The sequence below is a fragment of the Poecilia mexicana genome, unplaced genomic scaffold, assembly GCF_051168715.1.
Source record: "Poecilia mexicana isolate PSO_F unplaced genomic scaffold, ASM5116871v1 scaffold_3, whole genome shotgun sequence".
NCBI classification, from domain to species: Eukaryota; Metazoa; Chordata; class Actinopteri; order Cyprinodontiformes; family Poeciliidae; genus Poecilia; species Poecilia mexicana.
Window position 1 is genome coordinate 2,471,355 of NW_028263372.1, and position 24,433 is coordinate 2,495,787.

The 24,433-nt window shown below is 39.0% G+C and overlaps 1 protein-coding gene across 3 annotated transcripts; it reads left to right on the plus strand.

Moving 5' to 3' along the window:
• Positions 1-7,407: 7,407 nt before the first annotated feature.
• Positions 7,408-22,708, plus strand: il16 (interleukin 16). 3 transcript variants are annotated; one of them, XM_014971352.2, is made up of 8 exons: positions 7,408-7,546; positions 12,129-13,272; positions 17,020-17,168; positions 17,272-17,422; positions 18,306-18,407; positions 21,631-21,850; positions 21,934-22,062; positions 22,217-22,708. In XM_014971352.2, exons 2-8 carry the CDS (start codon positions 12,337-12,339, stop codon positions 22,381-22,383), a joined length of 1,854 nt encoding a protein of 617 aa, XP_014826838.2. In that variant the 5' UTR covers positions 7,408-7,546; positions 12,129-12,336; the 3' UTR covers positions 22,384-22,708. The 3 variants fall into 3 exon arrangements, with proteins under 3 accessions (XP_014826838.2, XP_014826844.2, XP_014826843.2); XM_014971358.2 differs by having other exon boundaries at positions 21,937-22,062; XM_014971357.2 differs by having other exon boundaries at positions 7,409-7,546; positions 12,157-13,272.
• Positions 22,709-24,433: the final 1,725 nt, after the last annotated feature.

A 24,433-nucleotide genomic window follows, 5' to 3' on the forward strand; every position in this document is an offset into this window, starting at 1 on the left:
TTCTAACCGGATCTGTGCATAAATACACTTTTGTCTGTGTGTATCTCCTATGCCTAATTGTAGCCGTAGAAGATGCACACAAGGTTTGAATTTGTAATTATCAGATTTGTGAGGTTGCAGTTAAAAATCTGTGTGTAGAAATTTAATGTATGTAGAAATTGTATTTGTGTATTTGTAATTGCTTCATATGCATTTGACCACATATTTACAAGTACCTGGAGTTACGCACAAATTTTGTTTTATGGTTTACAAATCATGTTCCACAGATACAACTATCCAAAGTTACACACAAAGAAGCTTACACGAAGTACAAATCCAGGTATTTTGAGACTATGTTCTCTCCATAGAAGTTGCTCATATCTTCTTCTGAGAAATTATTTGCTGTCTGAGTAGCTACTGGCAACGACTCCAGGTTCTTTGTTCCTGCCACAGTTCTGTAAACATTTCTCTTGTAGTCTCCAGTGTCATCATCTCACACGCGCCCCATTTGTAGCCATGGTGCTTTCACATACGAGTCTGAAGTTCCTGCTTTTCCTACTGCAAGGCATACTTATAGTATGTAATTTCCTTCAGTGGTGTTGAGTGCAGTGACAGGCAAAGGGGTAATCCTAGCCTGGCCTACAGAGCAATTCCACTCAATTCTAATCTCACTTCATCTCTCCATCTGGACTTTCTCCCAGTGAGCTAGATTTCTCCGGTAGAAGTTCAACCATGAACAGAATGGGAAGTTGTGATGTTTTTTTTTTCTGCATTGCTTTAGAACTGTATTCTACCGCTAAGTTATCTTTCTGAATATTTTTTTGACTTTACTCTGTTTAATTTGGTGGGTGGCAGTCCTAACCTGACGGCTTTGCTCTAGGACAGTGGTTCTCAACCTGGGTTCGATCCAGGGGCGGATCTAGAAAAATATTTATGGGGTGGCAAGAGGGGGGCAGGGATTTTTTCAGGGGTGGCATATATACACACACACACACACACACACACAAAATATTGTTTTTAACTTGCATTGTTTCAAAATGAGCTTCATGTAGCACCAAGGCTTAAATACAATTTCTTAATGTAGTATAGTTAATTATTTTTACGTCTTTCATACTCCTGCTAATTGATATGTATTACTGGACTGGACAGAACCTATTGGTCACTATGTGATTCACTGTGTCCAGAAACAATTTTATCTCAATACAGGACAAGGAGAAATCTGACACGAAAATATTAGTAGACCAATTATTTGTTATTAGATATATCTATTAAATACGACTTAAAATAAAGATTAGAAAACTGAACTGATAAATTCTCCATGTTACAAATCTATAAACAGTTTAGTTTCTGTTAGTTCTGTCAAGATGCAAGGAATGAATTTCTATTTCTATTGGTCAATCGTTTTATTTTAAATATACTGTGGGAGCCGTAGTTTGACGACTGTTATAAATATCACTACGTTTTGCGAACACAGGGAATTAGTTCAGTTTTTGTCGCTTGTTTAACTTCTATGAATTGCAGCGGCTGCAGTGCGCCACAATAAAGCTGATAAACAGGTGAAGAACCAAACTAGACGGAACCACTTCTGATTGTTTGCCAAGCCAAACATCCAATAAAAGTTCCACCAAGCCACTACTAAGGCACTGGGGTCATGTTTCTCGACACAGGCAAAAGAAGGTTCAATGTCCAAACTTATTGATTATTCTTGGTGATTTATTTTCCTCTTTCACCAAACAATTACAGAGATCAAACTTTCATTTGTTTTCATGCTACCACTCTTAAAAACCATCGGCCCCAAACCCAAATGCCTGCTGGTCCTTCACCAGGCCCCTGCACCTATAGAAAGTGGACTGACCCACATTACTTCCTGTCTAAATTTAGAAAATAAGAAAAATAAAACAAAAAATAAATAAAATCAACAATTATCAACCTACAAATAAACTCTGTAAATAATACAAAAAATAGACATTTAAGAATAAAGTAACAAAATTCAAATGGATAAAGAAATAAAGACAAAATAGCTCGAACAGCTTCTATTCCGCCTTTTCTCGCTCTGTATGCCTGTATTACACACGACCCGTTGCCATGGCAACCGACAAACATCAACTCAACGGGCAGGATTACCGATCAGAGGAATCGACACCAAAAACAAACATTTCCCACACAAAAAAGTAGCAAAGACACTAAAAGAGAACATCCAGTCCCTTACATTATACTGTCAGGCTTAACGTCTATATTGTGATTATTAAGTTTTCGCCTGAACACCGCGGTGGTTGATTAGCTGATTTAAACAGCTGCTCTACTGATGACTTGGCGGGTTGTTTAGTGCTAATGGAACCAAAACACACCGAACTGCGCAGCACATGCTATGGTTATCAATGTCAATACCAGGCCAGCAGCAGTTAGGCTAGTATAACTGACCCACTGCTGACTTGTTCAATGTTTTCTTTAAATTAAAACGTTTTCCTCACCTGTGAAATATGAATCCCTTATTACCATTATATATGGTTGAATTAACTGCTAAACATTGCGTCCGTTGTTCTGATTCTTTGCGTGGTTGTAGTATTTTCCTGACCACCGATATTCCTGACTCATTGGACAACAATGGGGAATGTGTGACTTACGATAAATCACGTAATGTCCAGTCCAGTAATATATATCAATGCTGCTGGCGCTCTGTCCTTCTCTCGCACTTCCCGCTACTCAGCAGTAGGTGTCAGGTTACATTGTGTTGCATTCAATGTTATCGGAAAAAAGTTTCATGCGCTTAATGTCCGATTTGCCATAACTATTTATTGAATTCATTGTCGCTAGCTGGGGTGGCAACAGGTGTGGCAAGGCTCTCGTTTGTAGATCCGCCCCTGGTTTGATCGAACCCCAGGGGTTCGGTGAGTCGGTCTCAGGGGTAAAGACACACTTATGTAAAGTCGTGATGACGCCCCGCTTTGCCATCACTTGCTGCAGAGGATCACGTTACATTGCTGAGCCAATCAGAGCTGCGGAGGAGCACTGATTGAAGGAGTTCCACTCTTAGCATGGATTTGAACTTGTGTCTTTAATTACTTCAACAAAGCTCACAGTTTTTACCAAATTCTATAGCTTTCGGTGTACTTCTAAATCTGCTCCTCAGTCGCATCTTTTCGGGGTTGCTACTGCCTCTAGTGGCGAGGGGTGGTAACACAACTAATATAATTACATTACTAAATCAGAATACCGCAAAGTCTTTATTATTTATTATAAATTTTTCATTCTCTTAAGAATGTAGAGCTAATTAAATGATCTAAACAAAACCTTAAAGTGGTTCCAGTTTCTCTCGATGGCCAACCTGTTAAAACTGTGGCAAATTTTAAATACCTTGGGTTGTTCCTGGACAGTCAGCTCAACTTTGCTGAAAACACTGACTATATTTTGAAGAACTGTTCTTAGAGACTCTACCTTTTAAGAAGACTTGGTGATCTTGGGGTGACCCAACTAGGCTCTAGTTGGGTCACCCCTCTGTCTTGAATTTGTGGGGGGGGGATCATATTTTATTTATTAACATTTTTGAGAACAAAAGACATGAAATCCTGCTTTCAGCCTGAAAATGTGTGCTCTCGAATTATGGCAGAAAAATTCCCCTGTAGTCTGGACTGACTGAATACATTTAAGCAGTGGTGAAGAAAGTAGTCAAAAAATGTACTTAAGTAAAAGTAAAAGTACCACATTAACATTTCACTTAAGTAAAAGTAAAAAAGTACTGGATTTTAAAAATACTTAAGTATTAAAAGTAAAAGTACTTGCTGAATAATATCTAATCACTAATATAATTAAGTGAACTGATCGTATTTAATTTTAATACATCAGTAATGTGCCATTTTAATGAACAATGCCACAGATCAAGCATGTTTTCATTGTGTTTACTCTGTAACATAGTTTAGACTTAGATATGTGATTCTATGCATCATAATTTCAGGGATGGAAACATCTTGTCTCCTGTCCTAACATAGCATGAACTTCTTCTTTTTTTGCCACTAGTGTCTTTTATTTTGAAAGAAATCCAACTGGCAGGGGAGGACATGGAAGTCCTATAGGACTTAATAAAGATCCATCCGGAAGAATCGGATCGTTCCTGAATGTCATATCACTAAATTGCACTTTGGTCACAGCGTTGTCCCATATATGCGACACCCATGGGCGTAGGTTTGGGTAGGGACGGTAGGGACATGTCCCGACCAATATTCACGGGATATGAAAAAGTCCCGACCAATTTTTGCCATATTGGCTCAAAGAACGTGGATCTACGATCTTTGATTAGCAGCAACAGGCGGTGCGCGGAAAGGAAGCTTCTTAGTTTGACATTTATTATGAGCCTCTGAGACCGTGTCGGAACGGTGCTGTCGGGGGGGGGTGGGGGGAGGGGGAGTCAGTTGAATCGTCGGACCTTCTTTGATTAGCTGCAAAAGGCGGCGGCTAGCTGGGCACACGCGTCTCCTTCTGAGTCTCCGAGACCATGTCGCCACCAAAAAAGAAAAGGACAGACATTAGAAGTTATTTCGCTACGTCGGCTGTAAGTACAGTGAGTGGACCCATAAGTTAGATATCTATCACGCAACGCATTTGTTGTAAAGTCCGGTGTTTAGTAAGGTCAGCACTGAATGTGAGGTAGAATAGGTCTGTTAATGATGTAATATTTTTTCACATAGGATGCTCAGACAGCAGAGCAAGGGGCAGAGCAGAACGATGGAGAGGTGGCTGGAGCTTCAGGGCTCCAGGTGAGGTGTTAGTTCTCAGATATGAAATATACTGTGAAATTATCTCAGTAAATATGGCATTTGAAGTGTTAGTCTTAAATTAAGTTAAGCTAGTGTGAATACAAACCAGGTTACGCTTTGTTTGCTCTATAGGAGGCAGTCAGTGTGAGTGCCAGTGACCAGGGAGTATCCAGAGGATATTTCTTTTGATCTTACTTGTAACGTTTGCTGAATTTTGTAAAGGAAAAAGTAAAGTGTTCTTGAACTGATCTGCTGAGTATGACTGTATCTGGTTGATGTATGATATGGTTATGGTTGGGGGGAGGGGTTATTAAGCCAATGTGGTTTCCCCCCCCTTCTCAAAAATGTTCGGTGCTCTTGGGCATTTCACTGTGCTGCCGGGGGGGTGGGGGGGTGTCAAGGTCCCCACCAAAACTTAGACCGAACCTACGCCCTTGGCGACACCTCAGTCAACACCTCCACACAATAATTCAGCGCATGACTGACAACTTTTTTTCATCCAGATGCAACATGTGTCTCAGTACAGCTAGCTTTGCTAGCATCACGTCCACAGATGTTACCTTTCTTTAAGCTTTCCTTCCAAGTGACGCTAAAAGTTGGACAAAGTCCCACCGTCCCAATTACAAAATTGTGAAATATACAATCAAAGCTAAGGAAAATCTCTATACAGAGCATACATCTATGCATATGTAAGATATTTTATTAGTAATTTCTTTCTGCAGGTCTATTTTGTTATAAGAAAGTATTGCAATATTCAAACCCGCAATTTAGCAAGATATGTAAATCAGAGCTGGAGGTTTAGTTCTGATTTACATATTTTGTCTTTACAGAATTACACTATAAAGACTATAAACAAGGGCACAAAGCAACCTTTTAGTGACTGTAATCTATAAAAAAGAGCTGCCTGTTTGCTGCAGTGGAGATGAAGATGGTCCATTCAGGAAAGCAGAGCTGCATCAAACTTTAAGGTGGAACTGCAGAAAAAAAGAAAAAAAAAACAAAAGCAAAAATTGAATTGTTAATGCATGTCACTATGGGAAAAGCCTAGTGAGTTTTGCTTAAAACTTTTTTAAACACTTAAATCACACTTTTGTCTCATGAAGTGAATTTTTTTGCAAAACAAACTTATTTGTGCATGTCAGAAATCTTTTCTTGATATTCTAAGTTTTTGTTTGACTCAAAGTTTTGCTTGTGATTCTCACATGAAGTCATGGGCAGGACCCAAAATCGCAACAAAAGATTTATGATGTGTGCAAATAAAAGTTTATGTTTGGAAAATAACTTTTTAAGTTCACAAGACAAAAAAGTTATTTAATTAAAAAAAGTTTTTTAAACAAAAGAATTTGTTTTTAAAAAAGAAATCATTACAATTCCAAAAGTTTTGATTACAATTTTATTTTACTTAACTGAGGTTAGTTTATTTTTCACCATTGAATAATTGGGGGAAAAAATTTAACTACATACTCTGCGAACCAGACCCTAAAGTTAAAGTCTGGGTTGAGTTTTTTCCCCCTTCATTAATGACATACATTTTATCTATCATGGTAATTCAGGGTGAGTTATTTTTAATTCTAAATAATATCCTTGTTGGACTTTTATTTAAGTGCTATTCTCTTTCAAGACACATTTACCTAACGCCAGAATAAATGCGATGTACATTATGCAGCAAAGGAAATTAGAAGATCGGACATATATCCATTATGGAGATGATACGTTTTGGACGGGCGATGTGCCTCGTACACAGGGAAGAAGCTTTTTATTTATCTAGCTTTGCTAGCAAAGTCGTAGCTAGCAGCTAGCTAATAGCACAACAACAGCAGCCTAATGTCTGTATGATAGAAATACTGAATCGATAGATGAGAACAGTTTTTCCTCACCTGGCTGTCTCCTCCCGCTCAGTAGTTCTTCAGAGAAAGGCAGACTAGAGGCCTGATGTATTTCATTACCTCTGCTTAAACCGCTACTCCATGCTGAAGCAGAAACGAGACTTCAACGTTTTCCGTCATCTGACAAGTAGCAAGTCTACTCCACTTTATTCACCAAAAACGTTTTTTTATATATATAATTCACCAAAAACTGTTCTGTAATCTGGAATGTTTGCTACATTGAGCTCCAGTTAGCCGCCTTATCTCACTGCGCGAGAGGCAACTGCGTCATGCGTCACAGGCAAAAGGTCAAAGGTAACAAGGTGACCGGAAGGCTTATTATGTTGTACAAAAAAAAAATAAAATAAAATAATTTTAGTACATGTTATTATGTGTCAGAAGAGGGCTTTGAAAATAATAATACCAAAAAAAAAAAAAAAAAAAGGACCAAAAGGGCACTTTGGGGCAAGGAGCAAAAAGGGCAGGTGCTCAAGCACCCCCAGCCCCCCCCTCTGCACGTGCCTGCTTAAGACCCTGAACTTCACATTTTAACGGACAAAAAGCGCAACGCGACTTGGATGTAACGAGTAACGGGACGGTTTAGTAGAAATGTAGTGAAGTAGAAAGTACAGATACTTACTGTAAAATGTAGTGGAGTAAAAGTAGAAAGTATCCATTATTAAATTTACTTAAGTAAAGTACAGATACATGAAAATTGTACTTAAGTACAGTAACGAAGTACTTGTACTTCGTTACTTCCCACCACTGCATTTAAGTAACAGTGCTGCCAATAAGTGTCTTGAACTAATGTTCTTCTTTGCACTTCTCTGTGGTTGCTGGGTGTTGTGACACACTTCCTGTTTGTGTGACAGGAAGCACAGTTTGAAATACTTGCAGAAGATTGTACTTTTTCAGATTCTGCAAAGTGCCTGAAGAACGATCAACACACAGGTAAGACACAAGTACCTCTCTGTATGCAGGACTGCCTGGGCTGCTTGCTAGCTGTTCTAACAATGTGATAAAGTGAATTTGGTGGTGTGATTTGCAGTATCTTGGAGGAAAGTGACACCGACTGAATTTCCTGTTTGAGCTGGGGTTTTGGTTGCAGTCGTCATTTGTCTTAATGTTTCCCATGGCTGATATACTCGCATTGAATCATTTTTGCAGAAGCCATGCTGACTCACATATAGAAAGATTAAATTGTATTCTCTACAAAGCACCACATCTCACAAAAAGATTTTGCAAGGTATTCTCATTCAAATTTAGTCCAGTTTATTCCAAAATGGCGCATTTCGATACACTCGGTCTCATGCACAGAAACAGGAGACTCAACTGCTCGATTGAGACACCGTGGAATTTTTTGATGATACTTACTCAGGTAGCTGTTCCAAAATATATGGCCTGAAATCTGTAAGGCAAAAAACAATGACAAATAAATGTTATCAAGTACTGTACCCTAGTAGGGGAAAATGATCTAGAGAAGGCAGGCAGACAGCAGGTCTCGCACCCAACCCTGGACTGGCAAGAGTTGCTTTGGAGCTTTTTGCAGGAGTCCTAATTCAGAGTGGGGTCCAGAATATTGATAGTAAAACTAAAAATCTTTCCTCTCGTCAACATCATGCTCCCCGTGGTGCTGAGACAGGCAGGTGGAACTGCAAAATGGATGGCAGAGGAGGACCTAAGGCAGAGGGAATGGAATTTGTGGTGACACTAAGGAGTTCTTAGAAATAGGAGGGAGTGAGGTTATGGATAGACTGCACTTATGTAGTCAAGAAGATAAAACAAATACTGCCTGAAATAGGAAATAAGTTTATGGAAATCAGAGACAGCCACATGCATCTGGTGGCAAAAAGTTGCATCAAGCAGAAATCTGGAGACAAAACAGCAGTGGTTAGATGTTGTATAATACTCATAAATAAAGTCAGCTGTTCACAATTTTTATGTCAAAAGACATTAAATTGTAAACTTTAGCTGACGTTGAGACATCTTCAAGGGATTACATGCCTGCTGACACAGACTCACACACACATGGAAAGAAGAGGAGGAAAACAGTTAGCTGGTGATCGCCTGTGAAATTAATAATACATAAAATATTTAGAGCACTTTTTTGGACACTCAAGGTGATGTGATTGTAGGAGCTACTTCATAAAGGTCAACTATAGCACAACAAAATAGGACACCCACCACAGTGAAGTTGGGGCACCACAGACCATCTGTTGCTCAACAGCAACCAAACTCCATCTTGGGTGTTAGAGGTGGTGGATTGATCCAAAATATTGAAAATATTCATACCAAGTCATTATCAGATGGATACTAATAAGATTGATAGTTCAGTTTTGCATTTCCTCTTGAAATTTTATTTTATTTTTGTATTGAGTAGAACCAAGTACCTCTACTACTGACACAACAGTATTCCAGTCACCCCTATTAGTAACACAGGTATGGGTAACATGGATTCAACAAGTATGTAACAACACTTAGCATAAGGAGTTACAAAGTCGGCCTTCTATCACCTGAAGAACATCTTCAGGATTACAGACTGATGTCTCAGCTCGATCTAGAGAAACTCGTCCATGCGTTTATCTTTAGTCGCATTGATTACTGGAACAGCGTCTTCACAGGTCTGACTAATAATATCCTCCAGCTGCAGCTGATCCAGAATGCTGCTGCTGGTGTTCTCACTAAAATTGGGGGTTGTGCTGGAATGTATGGAGGTGGTTGTGTATACATTAAAGATCTGCTGTTGTTGTACCAACCTTCCAGACCCCTCAGGTCTTCAGGTTCTGGTCTGCTCTCCATGCCAACAACCAGAACCAAATGAGGAAAATAAGCATTCAGCTTCTACGCACCACAAATCTGGAACAAACTTCCAGAAAACTGTAAAACAGCTGGAAACACTGAGTGTGTTTAATTCTAGACTAAAAGTTGCTTTTGAAACGTAATGAATTAAGAATTTAACGATGGCATTTGACTTAATATAATGTTTTGATTGTTGGTTGCAAGGGTGTAGGAACGAGTCTGTCATTGGGGGGACGCATATCGGAAACCTGACAGATGAGTAAATAGCTTGAGCAGAAATGTCAAACAATGATGCATCAACACATCAGTAACGAGTTACTCTAATCTGACCCTTGTTTCAGTAACAAGTATTCTAACACGTTGCTATTTACAATCCAATAATCAGATTAAAGTTATGCAGTATAATGACTGTCATTCCAGGATGAACACTCACTTTAGCATTTGCCTCACAACTAGCAAGCTAAATCCTCTGGTAGCACAGAGCCGACCAGATTCTGATGTATCTTATTGGTCAAAATGCATTGATATAAATTGACTGGCAATTGAACAGGTTCTACTTATTTCTAAAACCAAAGTAGAAAACAGCTCATAAAATAAGACACAACAGTTTTAAACCCAATACAGCAGTTTGACCAACAAAAATAAAATCTAAAAAAACAAGTTTTGTTCTTCTTGAACATCTCTCTACATCAGTGCAACAGTTTGATCTACAAAATAAACAAAAATTATACTTTTCACGTCTAACAGACACCTTAGCTCCTCACTGTTAACTCAGTCTCACTTTCCAGCTCTGCATTCAGTAACTTACCAAAGATTCATGAAAAACACTGAGGCAAAAAGACTAAATGTTTTTTTTCTCCTGTCATTTTCAGCCGCAAACATTTAACTAAAATATCTACAGATATGTGTTTCTGTCTCTGCCTCCCTCTGACTCTCTGCAGCCTGATGTTCCTGCATGGATTCATGGATTTACAACAGACACTACAGTGATGTACAGTGTCAGAATGTGAACTAAATATATAAAAAATGTTTTTATCATACAGAATGAGAATTTAAACTTAATTTTCAGATGTATACATTATTATACATCTCAACTCTATTAACTGTGTAGCAAAAATTTTCACTAATTTATTTTTAAACCTCTCCTCAAGCACTTTTTTTATTATCTTCTAACCATTAACCTTATGGTGTGGAAATAATGAAAAAATATCGAAACGTTGAAAGAAATCAACCTGACATCAGTCTCCTCCTGTTCTCCTTTCTGGTTCTATTATAATTAATATAATTTTTATATCTTCACACCCTGAAACGCCAACTGGCTCTCCTGTCTTCCCTGACCTGCTCCTCTCATAATAAAATAGTTTAGTTTATTTAAAAATTAAAAACAGTTAATACATATTTCAATAAACTAAATGAAGACCTCACCAGAGCTTCTTCACCTTTCTTCAACATCATTCTAGCACTGCTGTTCTCCTAAATATATAATATAATATAATATATAAACACATGTTAAGTGGTCGAGTATGATCAGGTGTTGCTCAGTTTGCTGCTGTTTCAGTCTAAATCATTGTGACTAGACTAGCTAACTGTTAAAGTTAGTGGTAAAATTTTGGACATGTGACTATTCCAGAATTTAAACAGCTAAACCAAAAAGATTTAGTTCTATATATGAAAGTAAACTGACAACAAGATGTTATAAACGAGCGATATTCATGGCAACATCCCTGACAGACAGTTTACCTCATTCAAACGGAGTTTCTGACTCCGTCTGCTGCTGCCTTTACTCTGAGCCGTTCAGAGGGGGGAGGGGCAGGAAGCGCTCTGCTGAATGCGCTGTTATGCGCCTTCAAAATAAAAGCACGCGAGTGGAAGATTTTAAAATTCTTCGCAACTGCAGTGAAATTATTGGGGGGGACGAATGTGGCTCTCTCCAATATTGGGGGGGACATGTCCCCCGCGTCCCCCCCGCTTCCTACGCCCATGGTTGGTTGTATGTTGCATGACTTTGTGGTTTTATGATGTGATGCACTTTGAAATGCCTTGTTGCTGAAATGTGCTATACAAATAACATTTGATTGATTGATCGATAAGCAGTTTATTTGGAATGGTGAGTTGTTTCTCTGCCACAGACACGGTGAGCAGTGGATACACAAGCTTGACTGAGAGCGCTTGTCACAATGACAAATTTTGCTGGATGATACATTGTTTCAGAAGTTATTCCAATAAATTATATTTTTGTTTTGAGACCATTTTCAAGTAATGCAATGGTAATGACATAATGTAACAACAAATAAATGAATTATGAAGTTTCTGTAAACAAAATTCTTCTTTAAAAAGGGTCTAGTTGAGACTGAAAACTTTTGTTGTTCAGTTTTTGGTAGAAAGAGAGAGTAAAGATAAAAACAATAAATGATGCAAATGGACAGATTATCTGTCTCATATTATAAACTGTCAACATAGTGGCAGTTTAAGCAAATATGTAAAAAATATTAATTTATAAAAATGACATACTGCAGCTTTAAACATGTCAATCCACTTTCAAATCCTGTAAAAAAGATGGCAAAAGAAACTCTGGTTCTAAACACAGAAGCAGCAGGCAGAGAATTCCAGAGACACCAGCTCAGATACAAGAAAGTTATAGAAATACAGTTCATACCGTGCTTAAAGTAACATTTATTACTTTCATGAATTGCTTTGATGAATTTTTAAGTTTCTTGTTGTCTTGTGTTTGCAGGTTGTTTATCTTGTATGCCTCGTTTTAGGTCACGGAGAAGAGATCTTTGGAGACAGGCTTCCAATAACCAACATATAAAGATCAGTGGGTCTTCCTTTCCAAGAGTCCTTCAAAAGACGTGCCTGTTAGCTAAAAAAAAAAAAAAAAAAAAAAAACAGCATACCAAAGAAGATAGTCTGTTAAAATACACAGTATCCATATCGCAACCATGAAAGAAGAGGAGAACATTCTGGAGCGCAGCGATGTAGCCCTTGAACCATCGTCCATTGTGACTTTTGAAAACAAAGCTCAAAAAGCTTCAGGGTCAAAAATAGCTCCTCCAGTGGCACCCAAACCTGCTTGGTTTAACCCAAGTCTGAGGAAAATACAAGTGAATTCAGATCAGAGGAAGCAAACCAGTGATTCAAAGGAGATACCTGAGGCAGGTGTTACCAGAAGCTTTGGAGGCAGGTCTACCTCGGGTACTGTTAGCATGTCATTCAAACAAAAGATTCGCTCTTTTGAGACATTTTCTACTGCAGAAGCTCAGGAAAAAAGAGCCAGCAGAAGCTCCACTCCCCATTCCAACTTGCTTACTTTGTTAAAACAGGAGTCTGAAAGTGCCTGTCATTCTTATCCTGCCTCAGACAGACATGATGGCAAGAGCAAACAAGACATCCCAAGAGAAATGCAGTCAGATCAGTCAACATTTGTTGTAAAAGAGAACATCTCTGTTCCACCTTCTGTCATCACATCAGCTATGGACCAAGATTACTGTCAATCTAAAGCCAAGATGTCTGAAGATCAGCTTTCTTGCTATGAGATGGGTATTAATAACCTACCGTCTGACACCACCTGCTTTGAAACCGGCTCTGTAATGGATGATGCTAATTCAGTCTCTGTCCATGATGGTTGCAAACTCCAACCATCCGAAAAGGAATCTGAGTCAGAGAAAGTGGATATCAGCAAGTCCAGTGTCTTACCCTCTGCTTCCTCAGTGAGAATGAATCAAAAGGAAGGAGAGAAAAATTTAGATGAGAACTCTGGAAATGATTGTGAAGAGCGTCTGGGAACAGCTCAGAGCACTTTCCACACAACGGAATGTCAGCCCCAGAAGAGCCAGGAGGGAGAACATTTTGGAAAAATTATCGCCTTCAGCAATCAGGTAATATGTTACAAAGTAAAGAATTTTAATGATGTATCTTATCTGTTTTGTCAATATTTGCAAATATAGAGCCTGGCTTGAAAAAAAGAGCATTATTAAGTGTTAATTGACAGAGGCACAGGTGAGAAAAATTAGCAATTAACAAAAGATGTGAGCAGGAGACCAGGATGAGAAATGACAGGAGACAGAAAACAGATGGATCATACCCCCCTCTTCATGGGGCAGTTCTTTGTGTCTCTCTGGATTCAAAGGGATCATGACAGGTCAGGGTTTCAGAGTCTTGTCCAAGATCATACAAGATCACAAGATCATACAAGGCCCATAATCCTTCCAATCCACTAGATGGCGCACACCACTACCTCAACACTAGAATTAGCAGACATTCTTCTGTTTATATTATTTAATTAGCCTTGAACAGTGAAAGCATATATGTTCAGAGGCTTATACATAATAAAAACTTGAAAACATTTACCCAAAGTTGGCCCCGGAGGGAAATTTTAGTGTTGGAATTAAAAGTGGGCGTGGCCAAATGCCTCTACGGCTCACGGGAGGATTCTTAGAGACTCCCTGAGCAGGGTGGGGGGAATCGACTTCTTTTGGGGGCAAAATGAATGTACGTAGCTGGACATGGACAACAACATCGGTAGCCTACAGGCTACTTGTTAAGCTTAAGGTTCTGTATTGATATTAGCTAGTCATCTTTTAGCTAACATTACCTGCATCCAACAGCTTTACTCAACTCAGTCGGTTAGTTTGGAGGAAAAACTGTGAAAAGTTCTTTGCGTTTTGCTGGTTTGCTGCTGTGATTCTAACACAAACCTACGTAGCTCTGCACAGCAGCAGCAGGTCTCCTTCACAGGTGGAAACCCAGCGCGAGCGTCGTAGCGCTCATGTTGCGTTTAAAGGCGGCTCGGAAAAACAGGTTACGAGATGTTAACAACGGATTAAACAGTTTTAACTGCTGATAAAAGTGACAGAGGACACAAATATGGGAAGTGTGGAAGCCTCTATCAAATTGACATAGGAATAACAGAGTTGGCCATTCTAAGGTAAAAACCCAGCGCATACAGTGTTCATGTTTTTTTTTTCATCCATCCAGACGGCTTCCCGCGCACCCCCTGCAATGGCACGGCGCGTCCCCCCCGCCCCCCCCGCCCCCCCACAGTTTGGAAACCTCTGAGTTAAGATAATTTATTAGTCTCCCATAGGAGAAATTTGTCTAGGAAGCAGTGGCAAAACCTCAGTACAAGCTCCTGCAGCTTCATTGACCAAGTATGAACTTATTATAATAAAAAATGTGTTGTTTTTTTTTCGTTTTTTGTTTTTTTTTGTCTTAAATATTTGTTACACTGTCACAACATAGTGATAGTTTTAACAAGAGACAGATAATCTTTGGAGAAAAAAATCAAGCTCCTCTGCCTTTTTCCCTGGGGACATGGTTTAGGGTCAGCTGCCTTCTGCACAAACACACTGCTCTGTCAGAAACAACCAGTCAGAGCCAGGAGGAGAGTCTTAACACTGTCAATCACTCTTGTTTACTCACTGCTCACACTCTCCCCATTTCTCTATGCAAGTGGTCCATGAATGCTTAGGCTACTTAGCATGGCCACCAAAGAGGGCAAATAAACTGTTTTCCTGCAATGTTAAGTTGTTCCTCTGCCATTAGCTCACTTGGCAGCGCAAACATGAGGTTGGCAGTGCTAAGATGCTCCTCCTGGCTCTGTGGGGTTATTTTTGACAGAGTGGTGGATTTCTTCAGATGGCAATAGTAGCACTAGGATGAGGTGGAAGGATTCTATCTTTTTACAGATAATCTGTCTCATATTATACTGTCATAACATGGTGACACATAAATTTGTAAAAGAAAAAATCAATTTTATGACAGTTACATACTGCAGTCTTAATGCATTTGAGATTAAAAGTGATCAAAAATGTAATGACTCACTAGAGCACAGGTGTCAAACTCCAGTCCTGGATGGCCGCTGTCCTGCAACCTTTAGATGTTCCTCTGCTGCACCACTTGAATAGAATAATTAGGTCATTAACAAGGCTTTGGAGAACTTATCTAAACAAGGAGGAGGTAATTAAGCCATTTCATTCCAGCGTTTTGTACGTGTGGCACATCTAAAACCTGAAGGACAGCGGCCCTTGAGCCCTGGAATTTGACACCCCTACACTAGAGGGACCTGGAAGAATCAGTCATGACACAGGGGTGAGCAAAAATATCAGATTTTATTAAAAGATAGAACAGAGCGAGCACACTGGATCGTCAGCTGCAACACTGCGAGGCACGGGGGAGAGATCGGTGACTTGAGAAATACTTCAGAAGGAATCTATTGGTGTGTGTGATTGGTCTGCCAATCAAGTACTGTAATGATCGGAGGAAGGACAAGGAAGGGAGCAGATGCTGCACTGACAGAGGGTTCTGGGAGGAGTACCAGGGGAGGAGAAGCGATGATGCTAGGCGATGTTCGTGATGACGGACTCAATCCCCTTCCATGTTCAGCAAAAGCACAAAATCCGAATCCAAATCTTTGGTCAGACAGCCTGTGGTCATACACGAAGGGGCAGAGAGCAGAATAGGTATCCAGAGGAGTAGGCGTGAGTGGGGAATCTGAAAAACAGGCATGGGTCGAGATTCAGATAGGCAACTAGCGACAATCCAACAAGGGCAATGTCACAACAATGAGGTTGAGATGAGAGTACTGGAAAACTACTAGTGAAAAGCGTTCGATAATCTGGCAGCATGAGTGTGACTGAGAGAGGGTTAAGAAGGGAAACAATCAGGGAGCAACACAGGTGCAAGGAATGAAGGTATTGAGGAACATAACATGGATCAGCTCAATGCAAAAGACACGGCACCACATGAGCATCACAAAAAGCTTGGGTTTCATGTATGCCAAAGGGTGGGGCTGGATGTCTTTTGTTTACTCTTTGACTCCTACAGATTCCAACTTGACCAACCTGACAGAATCAGGTGATACTGTATCCTTCTCTCCACAATGTGTGATGGCTGGACTGGGGCTGGAAGAGTAGCAAAATTCCCCTCTCTCACTGTTTGCACATGGTTTGCTCTAAATTTCACATACATCATCTGATTTGCACCAAACTGGAGATGAAATACTTTTTTTTTTAACTTCTAAAGAGGCCAATTGGATTACTTTTGAATTTGACTCCACTCCCTTAGACTATTTCCAACAGCTGTATCATCATCCAGTCAGCTCTAGATTTTGTGTGCATCATCAAGGACTGCTCAGCACATTGATGTGGTAGGTTGATGACATCACTCAACCATTTAGAGAAGAATCATGATTATTTGGTAATTCCTCCAGCTTCTCCCTGTGTATGATTATAAGATATGAACTGTATCCTCTAACCATTGAACACCACACATGACATGTTCCAAAGCCTAAAGGAAGTCCTTGCCAATCCTTTGCCATGAAACGGGAAGTAAAAATAATTCCTGTCTGGAAGGTCCGATCTTGGCCAACTTGTCACTGTACTTGTACTGATTTGAACTGAAGGCAATTTGACAGATTTGCCGAATGTGCCAGCTAGTGGACCCATATGAGAATGGTGTGAGGGCATTGATAATGGTGATGGGATCATCATCCAGATCCCGTCACCATCTGGGCAATGGGATTTGGATGATGGGAAATGATGGGCAGCCCTCACAGCTGAGCGAGAGCTGCTCAACTTTGCTTGCAGCTTTAAATATAAATATTTTAATTGTGTCTATTTTTCTAGGTTTCACAAGCAATATTGCGTTCCCTTCCTTCTTCTGACCATGGCAACCCTCAATCCCAAAATTTTCTGGAGACTCCACTTAAAGATGTTGATAATCCCCAAGAGTCTGAGCTGGGCAAAGACTGCACAAATAAAGGTTTCTCTGTCAGGTGAGATTGCTAAAATGGGTTTGGGTTTTCAGACAGATGCAGAAAATGTTCACAGGCGTGTCACCACCGTCATACTCATGTTCGTATTTCATCTTTATGACAGCCTAGCCACTCTGACAGAATGCACCACTGAGCAAGGAAGGCAGACCTCTGACCGAGAAACCTACGCTCATTCTGTCATCTCAGTTATCCCTTCTCAGGAAATACAGAAGATGATTGAGGAAGTTGAAGCTTTGGATGAAGAGACACTGAAGGTACAACCCCCCTGCCCCCCAAAAGATAATCTTTAATAAATTTGTGAGCTCTTCAAATTTAGGCTGAAAAGCACAGAAAGCAATATCAATCTTTAAGACTGCATGAAACTTTTATCTTTGAAGAACCTTGGATAGTATGAGTTACAACATTTAATGCCCCTTTGTGATCAATAAAGTATTTTTGAATTTCAATCAGAGACAAAGTTCAGTTTATCTCCTTAAAATGGTCTTTTCCAAGCTATGCAAAGCACGCCTAGGAGTTTTGGTTAACACAGAGAAGACAGTTGCCGAAGAAAATTGTGAAAAAAGTTTAATTTGTATTTTAAAAGATGTCATTGGAGGGAGTAATAAATCACAGTGAACGGCAAAACTTTTCTGGGGTGAAACCAAAACATGGGTCGCCATTGAAATAGCAACAAAAGTTGAACATTTTTTCCGTTCTCTTGTGTTACATCTCCAGTCCACATGTGCATGTCTACATGTAACAAGCTTGAAATTTCACATGCACAAATTTCGCCAGTCGCTTTGCTGGAGGAAAACAAGTTATTTTCGCCTCATCGCACAAGTTCCATTAAAATGAATGGAGAAGGAGCGACATTAACTATGTGTTGTAAAGTCATAGACGTATATTTCTGTGCAAAGTCAGGTAGCTCAGGTAGAAAAATTACAAGACTGGTAATCAGAGCTCTGATTTCATGACTGGCTCCACATCCTTGGGCAAAACAGGTCTATTTTTAAATTTCTAAGAAACATCTAAAAACAGGTCTACACATTAAAAAAACTTACTGCTAAATAATTTTTTAAGAAAAATTAAAAATAAAGTTTTAAAATGAAAGAAAACAACAACTAAACTCTGTTCATAATTCTGCTTCATACTTCTCAGCAACTATTGAACATCCATGTTGTGATTCTGCACAAAGACGTAGGAGCAGGGTTAGGCTTCAGCATCGCTGGAGGATGTGACCTGGAGAACAAAGCTCCAACAGTAAGTAGAACCCAGAGGACATTGTTAAAATATCTTTTTGCCATGACTCAGATTCCATATATTTTGTTTCTAGGACACTATCTACAGTGGTGGTTGATGGTATTGCATGTATTACATTTTCATTTGATCCCTGTGGGTTAGATAAATTCAGTAGTATATAAAGTAAAAGAATTGTGCCGAGAGCAACACCTGTCTTATAACTACTAATTGTCTGTCCATCTTGCACTCTGATGTACCATAATTTCTGAAAAAAATGTAAAGTTACTGAAACTGCCTTGCTTGCGGCAAAAATCAACCCCTTACCTGGAGAGAGCGTTCCACCTTTTCCAAATGAGATCTATGTGTTCAAACTTAGAGAGGCTGGATACTTGTCCTAGCCACCGAAAGCTGCATGTAAAATTATATAATCGCTCTTCACCATATTTGGAAGTGTGACCAACACAGACTGAATGGCTTCCTTCACTTCCTCTGCTGCCATTGCTAACACTGCAATGCAGAATGTCATTGACATCATTCACAACTTTTCCTTTTGTTTGCTGATTGGCCTGGTAGAAATTCTACTAGGGAAATCCATATCAATAGGAGAAAGCCCAGACAGAGCACTGAAGTGAGATTAGAATTGAGCGTAATTGTGTAGGAAGGCCAGACAAGGCAGAAGGTATGGTCCCTCCATAGCTGGAACGCTCTCATCCACTTTGTCAACAACTGAGACCACAAGTGTTGTTCTCTCAAACCTCCATAGAACATGTCAACTTCAAGGGGGTAGGAACGAGTTTATCATTGTGGGGGACACATATTGGAAACCTGGCAGATCTGTAAAAAGCTTGAGCAGAAATGTCATAAACAAGGGTGTCAACACGTTACTCTAATCTCACCCCTTGTTTCAGTAACGAGTAATCTAATGTGTTACTATTTACACATTAACCCCTTAACCCTCACCCCCAAAATCACCAACAGCTGTAAAGCTATCCCCAAATTAAATCAGCTGATGTTCTTTAACAATTTGGAGTACATGCAAGCTTGGTCTCTTTATGAAGATGACAAGCTACATTTCTATTTTTGCAGTCAAAAATACTTTAACTGTAAGTAGTTTGTAACTATTACGTTTGTAACACAAAAAAAATTAAAAATTTGGCTTCACCCAGATTTTTCATTTTTATTTCTTCGAAATACACATTGAGTGTTGAATGTATGGACTGGAAAATACAATAAATCTGTAGAATAAAGTATTCTGCTCATGGATTTCAAGACTGATCAAAATAGCACAAAAAAGAAATATCATTTTGGACATGTTTATTTATGAAAAGTGTGCCATTTGGCATCCCCAAATGGCACACTTGGACATCATCTGATATACAAACTTCAAATGATTGTAACCTCTCAGTGCTTCAACATATAACCATCAATGAAGGCTCTAATGAAAGATAATGACCAGAGGAATCCTCAGGCAAACGCAACATTACTGATAGTGGAAATTACTTATAATTATATAAATAAAATAGCATATCTGGGGGAAAGGGGAGTTAGCGTACAGTCAGACCTCCTCCTCCTTTTTGTCCGTCCCCCACCCAACACTCAACGGTACTCTAGCCCCATACCCCCACGGCCCCCCCATCTCTCCTTCGCACACAAAATAAAGACAATGAAATTAAAAGGATGTGAAAACCTCACTCCAACGTAAATAGTACTTTTCCTCAGTTTTTGTCTCATAAAGATGTAACGCATTGGTCTGTGCGCTGAAGTGTATGGAATGCATCCATGAGGTCATTTCATTCTCACTAAAAGAAGAAAACAGGGTTGGATCAGCAGATTAACTCCAAACAGGTTTGATTATTTTTAAGGTGATCAAGGTATGTAAATAATGGAAAAGTAGCTGCGCGAAGGTGAGCTGTGTAATTGTGGAGCTTTGGCTGTGATGGAGAACATCGTCAATGGAAGGATTCAGAGGGAGCGACTGATCAGAGATCATATAGATCTGCTGAGAAATGTTGATGGTTTATTAATGTTTAGATTAATCCAGACTGATCATCCTGGATCTCTGAGCAAAACTTTAAGAAGGAGCCGTGCGGTACCGGTACCAGTCCAGCTGCAGCTGCCATCCTTCAGTCGAGCCACCCGCTTTATGAATGTGCCTTATGGAGAGAAAGCATCTCTACTCTGTAAATGTACAACTTATAAATATGATTTCTCAATTTAGAATAAACGCCCACTTTCTGAGTGGACTCTCAGTGAAGTTCATTGAGAGTCCACTCACTGGACTCTGTCTTTAAATCATGGCTGAACCCTCTGCTGTTCAAACAGGCATTTGCACGATCTCTTTATTTATTTTCTATGTGAATTATTTTTTTCTTTAAAATGTATTATTTTTATTTTGTGAGGTGACCTCATGTGCCCTTGAAGCACCTTTTAAATAAAATCTATAATTATTATCATCATAAATACTTATACATGTAGAAACAAGGACGTTGCCATGGTTATTGTTTCAGGTGGTGGCAGACTTCCAGGTATTTATATTAATTTACATATGTATTTATGGGTGGCGACAGGGCGGACCAGCCGCTGTGCTCTATTTCCCAAAAGTGGGATTCATAAAGGAAAAACGCACACGGCTTTATACATCTGGGTTTTAGTGAGAAAATTGCATACTGTTTTATACATGAGGCCTCAGGTGTTGTGTAGCCATTGCTAACACTGACATTGCACTTTAAACATCATCAACAACAAGAAAGACTCAATTTGCCTGCTGTTTCATTCTCGTGATGAAATAACAAAACGTTGTGGCAAGAGTAGTTAACTTGTAGACAAAGTTAGCAATAAGATAATGGACATGTGACTATTCCAGAATTAAGACAATTTAACCAAAAACATTTGGTTCCTATATATGAAAGTTATAAACAAGTAATATTCATGGCAACATTCCTGACAGACCTTTACTTCATTCAAAAAGAGTTCCTGACTCGCTGCTCCTTCCTTCCTGTGGGGAGGAAGGAGTGCTCCTTCAAAATAAAAGCACACTTTGCTTCCTTCTGGGAGAGCATGTTAGACAATCGAGGGGATCCTCAAAGTGTTATCTATATGGCCCAACAATGTTCAGTCTGGATCTGTTGAACCCTTTCCTTTATGGAGTCATTGAAAAAATAGCAAGACATTATAGAAGGATTGATAAAATCTGATAAATTTAGCATTTTGTCAGTGTCTAAAACTTACCCAATCTGCCATGCAGGTGCACAAGGTGTTCCCCTGCGGACTGGCAGCTCAAGAGGGAACCATTCAAAAAGGAGATGTGGTTTTGTCCATTAATGGTGTAACACTGTGTGGTGTCAAACACATGGATGCCACTGCTATTTTGCGTCAGGCCCGTAATCAAACTTTGGCTGTGGTAGTCATCTGCAAGAGAACTAACGAAGAGGAGAAGGATGGAGGAAACAGGATGGGAGAGGAAAGTGAGTCTCACTAAACTGTTCTTTATTTCTGGGATTTAACTAGCTTTTTTTCCCAAATGTGTTTAAATGTTACTTTGTCGCAGTAGTGGAACAAGAAGTCCCACTGAGTGTTGATGTGGAAAAAGGTACTGGTGGAATTGGCTTTTCTCTGGAAGGAGGAAGAGGATCAATTCAGGGAGACAAACCCTTAGTCATCAACAGGATATTCAAAGGTATGCTCATTATTCTGACAGAAAGTGATTAATTTGTTGTAATCGAAATAAACACTTTATTCACAAATGATCTTTTATTTTTATAGTAGGAACCACTTGCTCCCATGTTGATTAAAACTGAGAAACTGAAGGGGAAACATCTGTGTATTTTCAGGTGGAGCAGGAGAGCAAACCGGGCTGCAATGTGGAGATGAACTTCTGCAGGTTCAAGGAGTGAGTCTACAGGACATGACCAGATTTGAGGCATGGAAGATGATCAAGGCTTTGCCTGAAGGGCCTGTTACACTTGTGATCAGGAGAAGGCAGGTGGCAGAGGACTAAAAGTCATAAAGCGCCTTGGAACAAATATCCATACCTACTGAGCATTTTCACACTTTGTCATGTTACACTCAAAAACGTCTGTGTATTCTGTTGGGAATTTATGTAACATATTGATCAACATTAAACATAGAGCTGTCAAGTTAAAGGAAATTGATAAATTGTTTTCAAAATGTTTTCCGAATATAAAGGACTGTCAGCTTCTTTACATTTCCACAAGAACATTGTGGTTTTGGATTTCAACATAAAATCCAGAACCAATTAGTTACAGAAGTTCCTGTAATTAATAAAGAAGGTTCTACTGCGTTTAATTTACTATCAGTATAAATCCAGGTGTTCTGTTTTGTTTTTTATGTAACATAACACCAAGTTTACAATAAATGTAATCTTAGCATTTACAGGAAAAGCACATATACATACAGACTGGTCCAATGGAATGGGCAGAACCTCCAGGCTTAGATTAAAGTAGATTTATCTCTTAGAAAGGAGCAGTGACCAGATTTTAACCTGAGAATATGTAGAAAGACTTATAGATTGACGTTTACAGCCACTCTCCATTCAATCATTGCCATGCTTGAGCTGTTCTTCAAATGATAACCATCAAAATCTTTCCCAGAAATTCCACATTAAATACACTAAAGTTTGAGATTGTAACATGTCAGTTGGGAGAAAAGTTAAAGGAGCTTGAATATTTTTGTGTAGGAAGATGGTGACAAATTAATATGACAAAAAAGAAAACAGCAAAATTGCTTCAAAGTCTGTAAAATGTATCCATTAATTGTTTGAATAACATCTTACTTTTATTTCAAAAGAATACAAGAGCAAAATAGCTAATAAATACATGTTAATTAAATCACCAACAGATCTTTTAAATTAAATTCCTCTTTCAAGAATAAAAACACTGAACAAATACAAGGAGTCCTTCCTTAAAATCCACACTCTGTAATGCCAGTCCAGTCAGATCTCTGATCCTGGACACAAATGGAACATTAGGGTTGTTGTATTTATTAGTTTGGTTTAAATGATAGATCTGCTTTATAATACAATATACAGTAAAATATGGTTTCATATATGCAGTATGGATTACTGTACGGACTTACACTTATCTCAAATGAAATATACTGAGTTCTGGATATAGATTGGTTCTATTTCTGCAATTGGGCACAAGAAAAATCAGCTTAGTATCCGTTTCTCAATTTAGTTTTGGAAATAAACCTAAGAAAACCTGTGTGTGTTTTCTTCTTATGGAGTTAAATTTGTTTCACAATTTAAAAAAAAAAATCACGTCAAATAAAGGAAATAAAATTGTGGTCAAAATTATAGGATTTGCAATAATTCTTGTTTCAAACAAAAAAAACTTCTCAGTAAAAAACAATGAAACTTTGGTCAGAACCTTTTGAATTATAATAGTTATTTTTTTTTAATTAAAATCACTCATTTTTGTTTCATGAATTGAAAAAGTTATTTGTAGGACATAAACGTTTATTTGTGCATATCAGAATTTTTTGGTTGACAGCCTAAGTGTTTGATTGCAATTCTTAAAGTTTTGTTTGATGAACTCAACGAGTTTTGATTGCTAGAGATGTGAAAATCTAAAGATGACTAACGCGGATGACTCCGACTCCCTGCTACCTCAGAAGTCTCTCCTGAACTGCAGGGTTTGCTGCTCCGCTTCGGTGACTGGACACACAATATGAATGGTAAGTAATCTTCAAAAGATTTCACAGTTAGCAGCTACTAAAGCGTCCACTCTTTTTTCAAAGAAGAAATCTTACACAACTTATGACAACAGTCATGTATCTTGTCTGCCGCGATCCCCATTAGCATATCATGCTAGTCAGGCAAGTGCAGAGGGGAGGAGGCTTGAGCCCCTGCCCCTTTTATCCTAGTGCCCTTTTTGAGTTTTTTTCTCTGTGTGCTAGGAGGCCTGCTAGTGCCCCTCAACAATAATGTTTAGCTAAAAAAACAATTTATCAACAATAAACTAGTCTGGCTGCCCTCGGTCTAACAGTGATTGAGAATTTTCATTTTCTCTGCCGCCATGTTAAGTCGC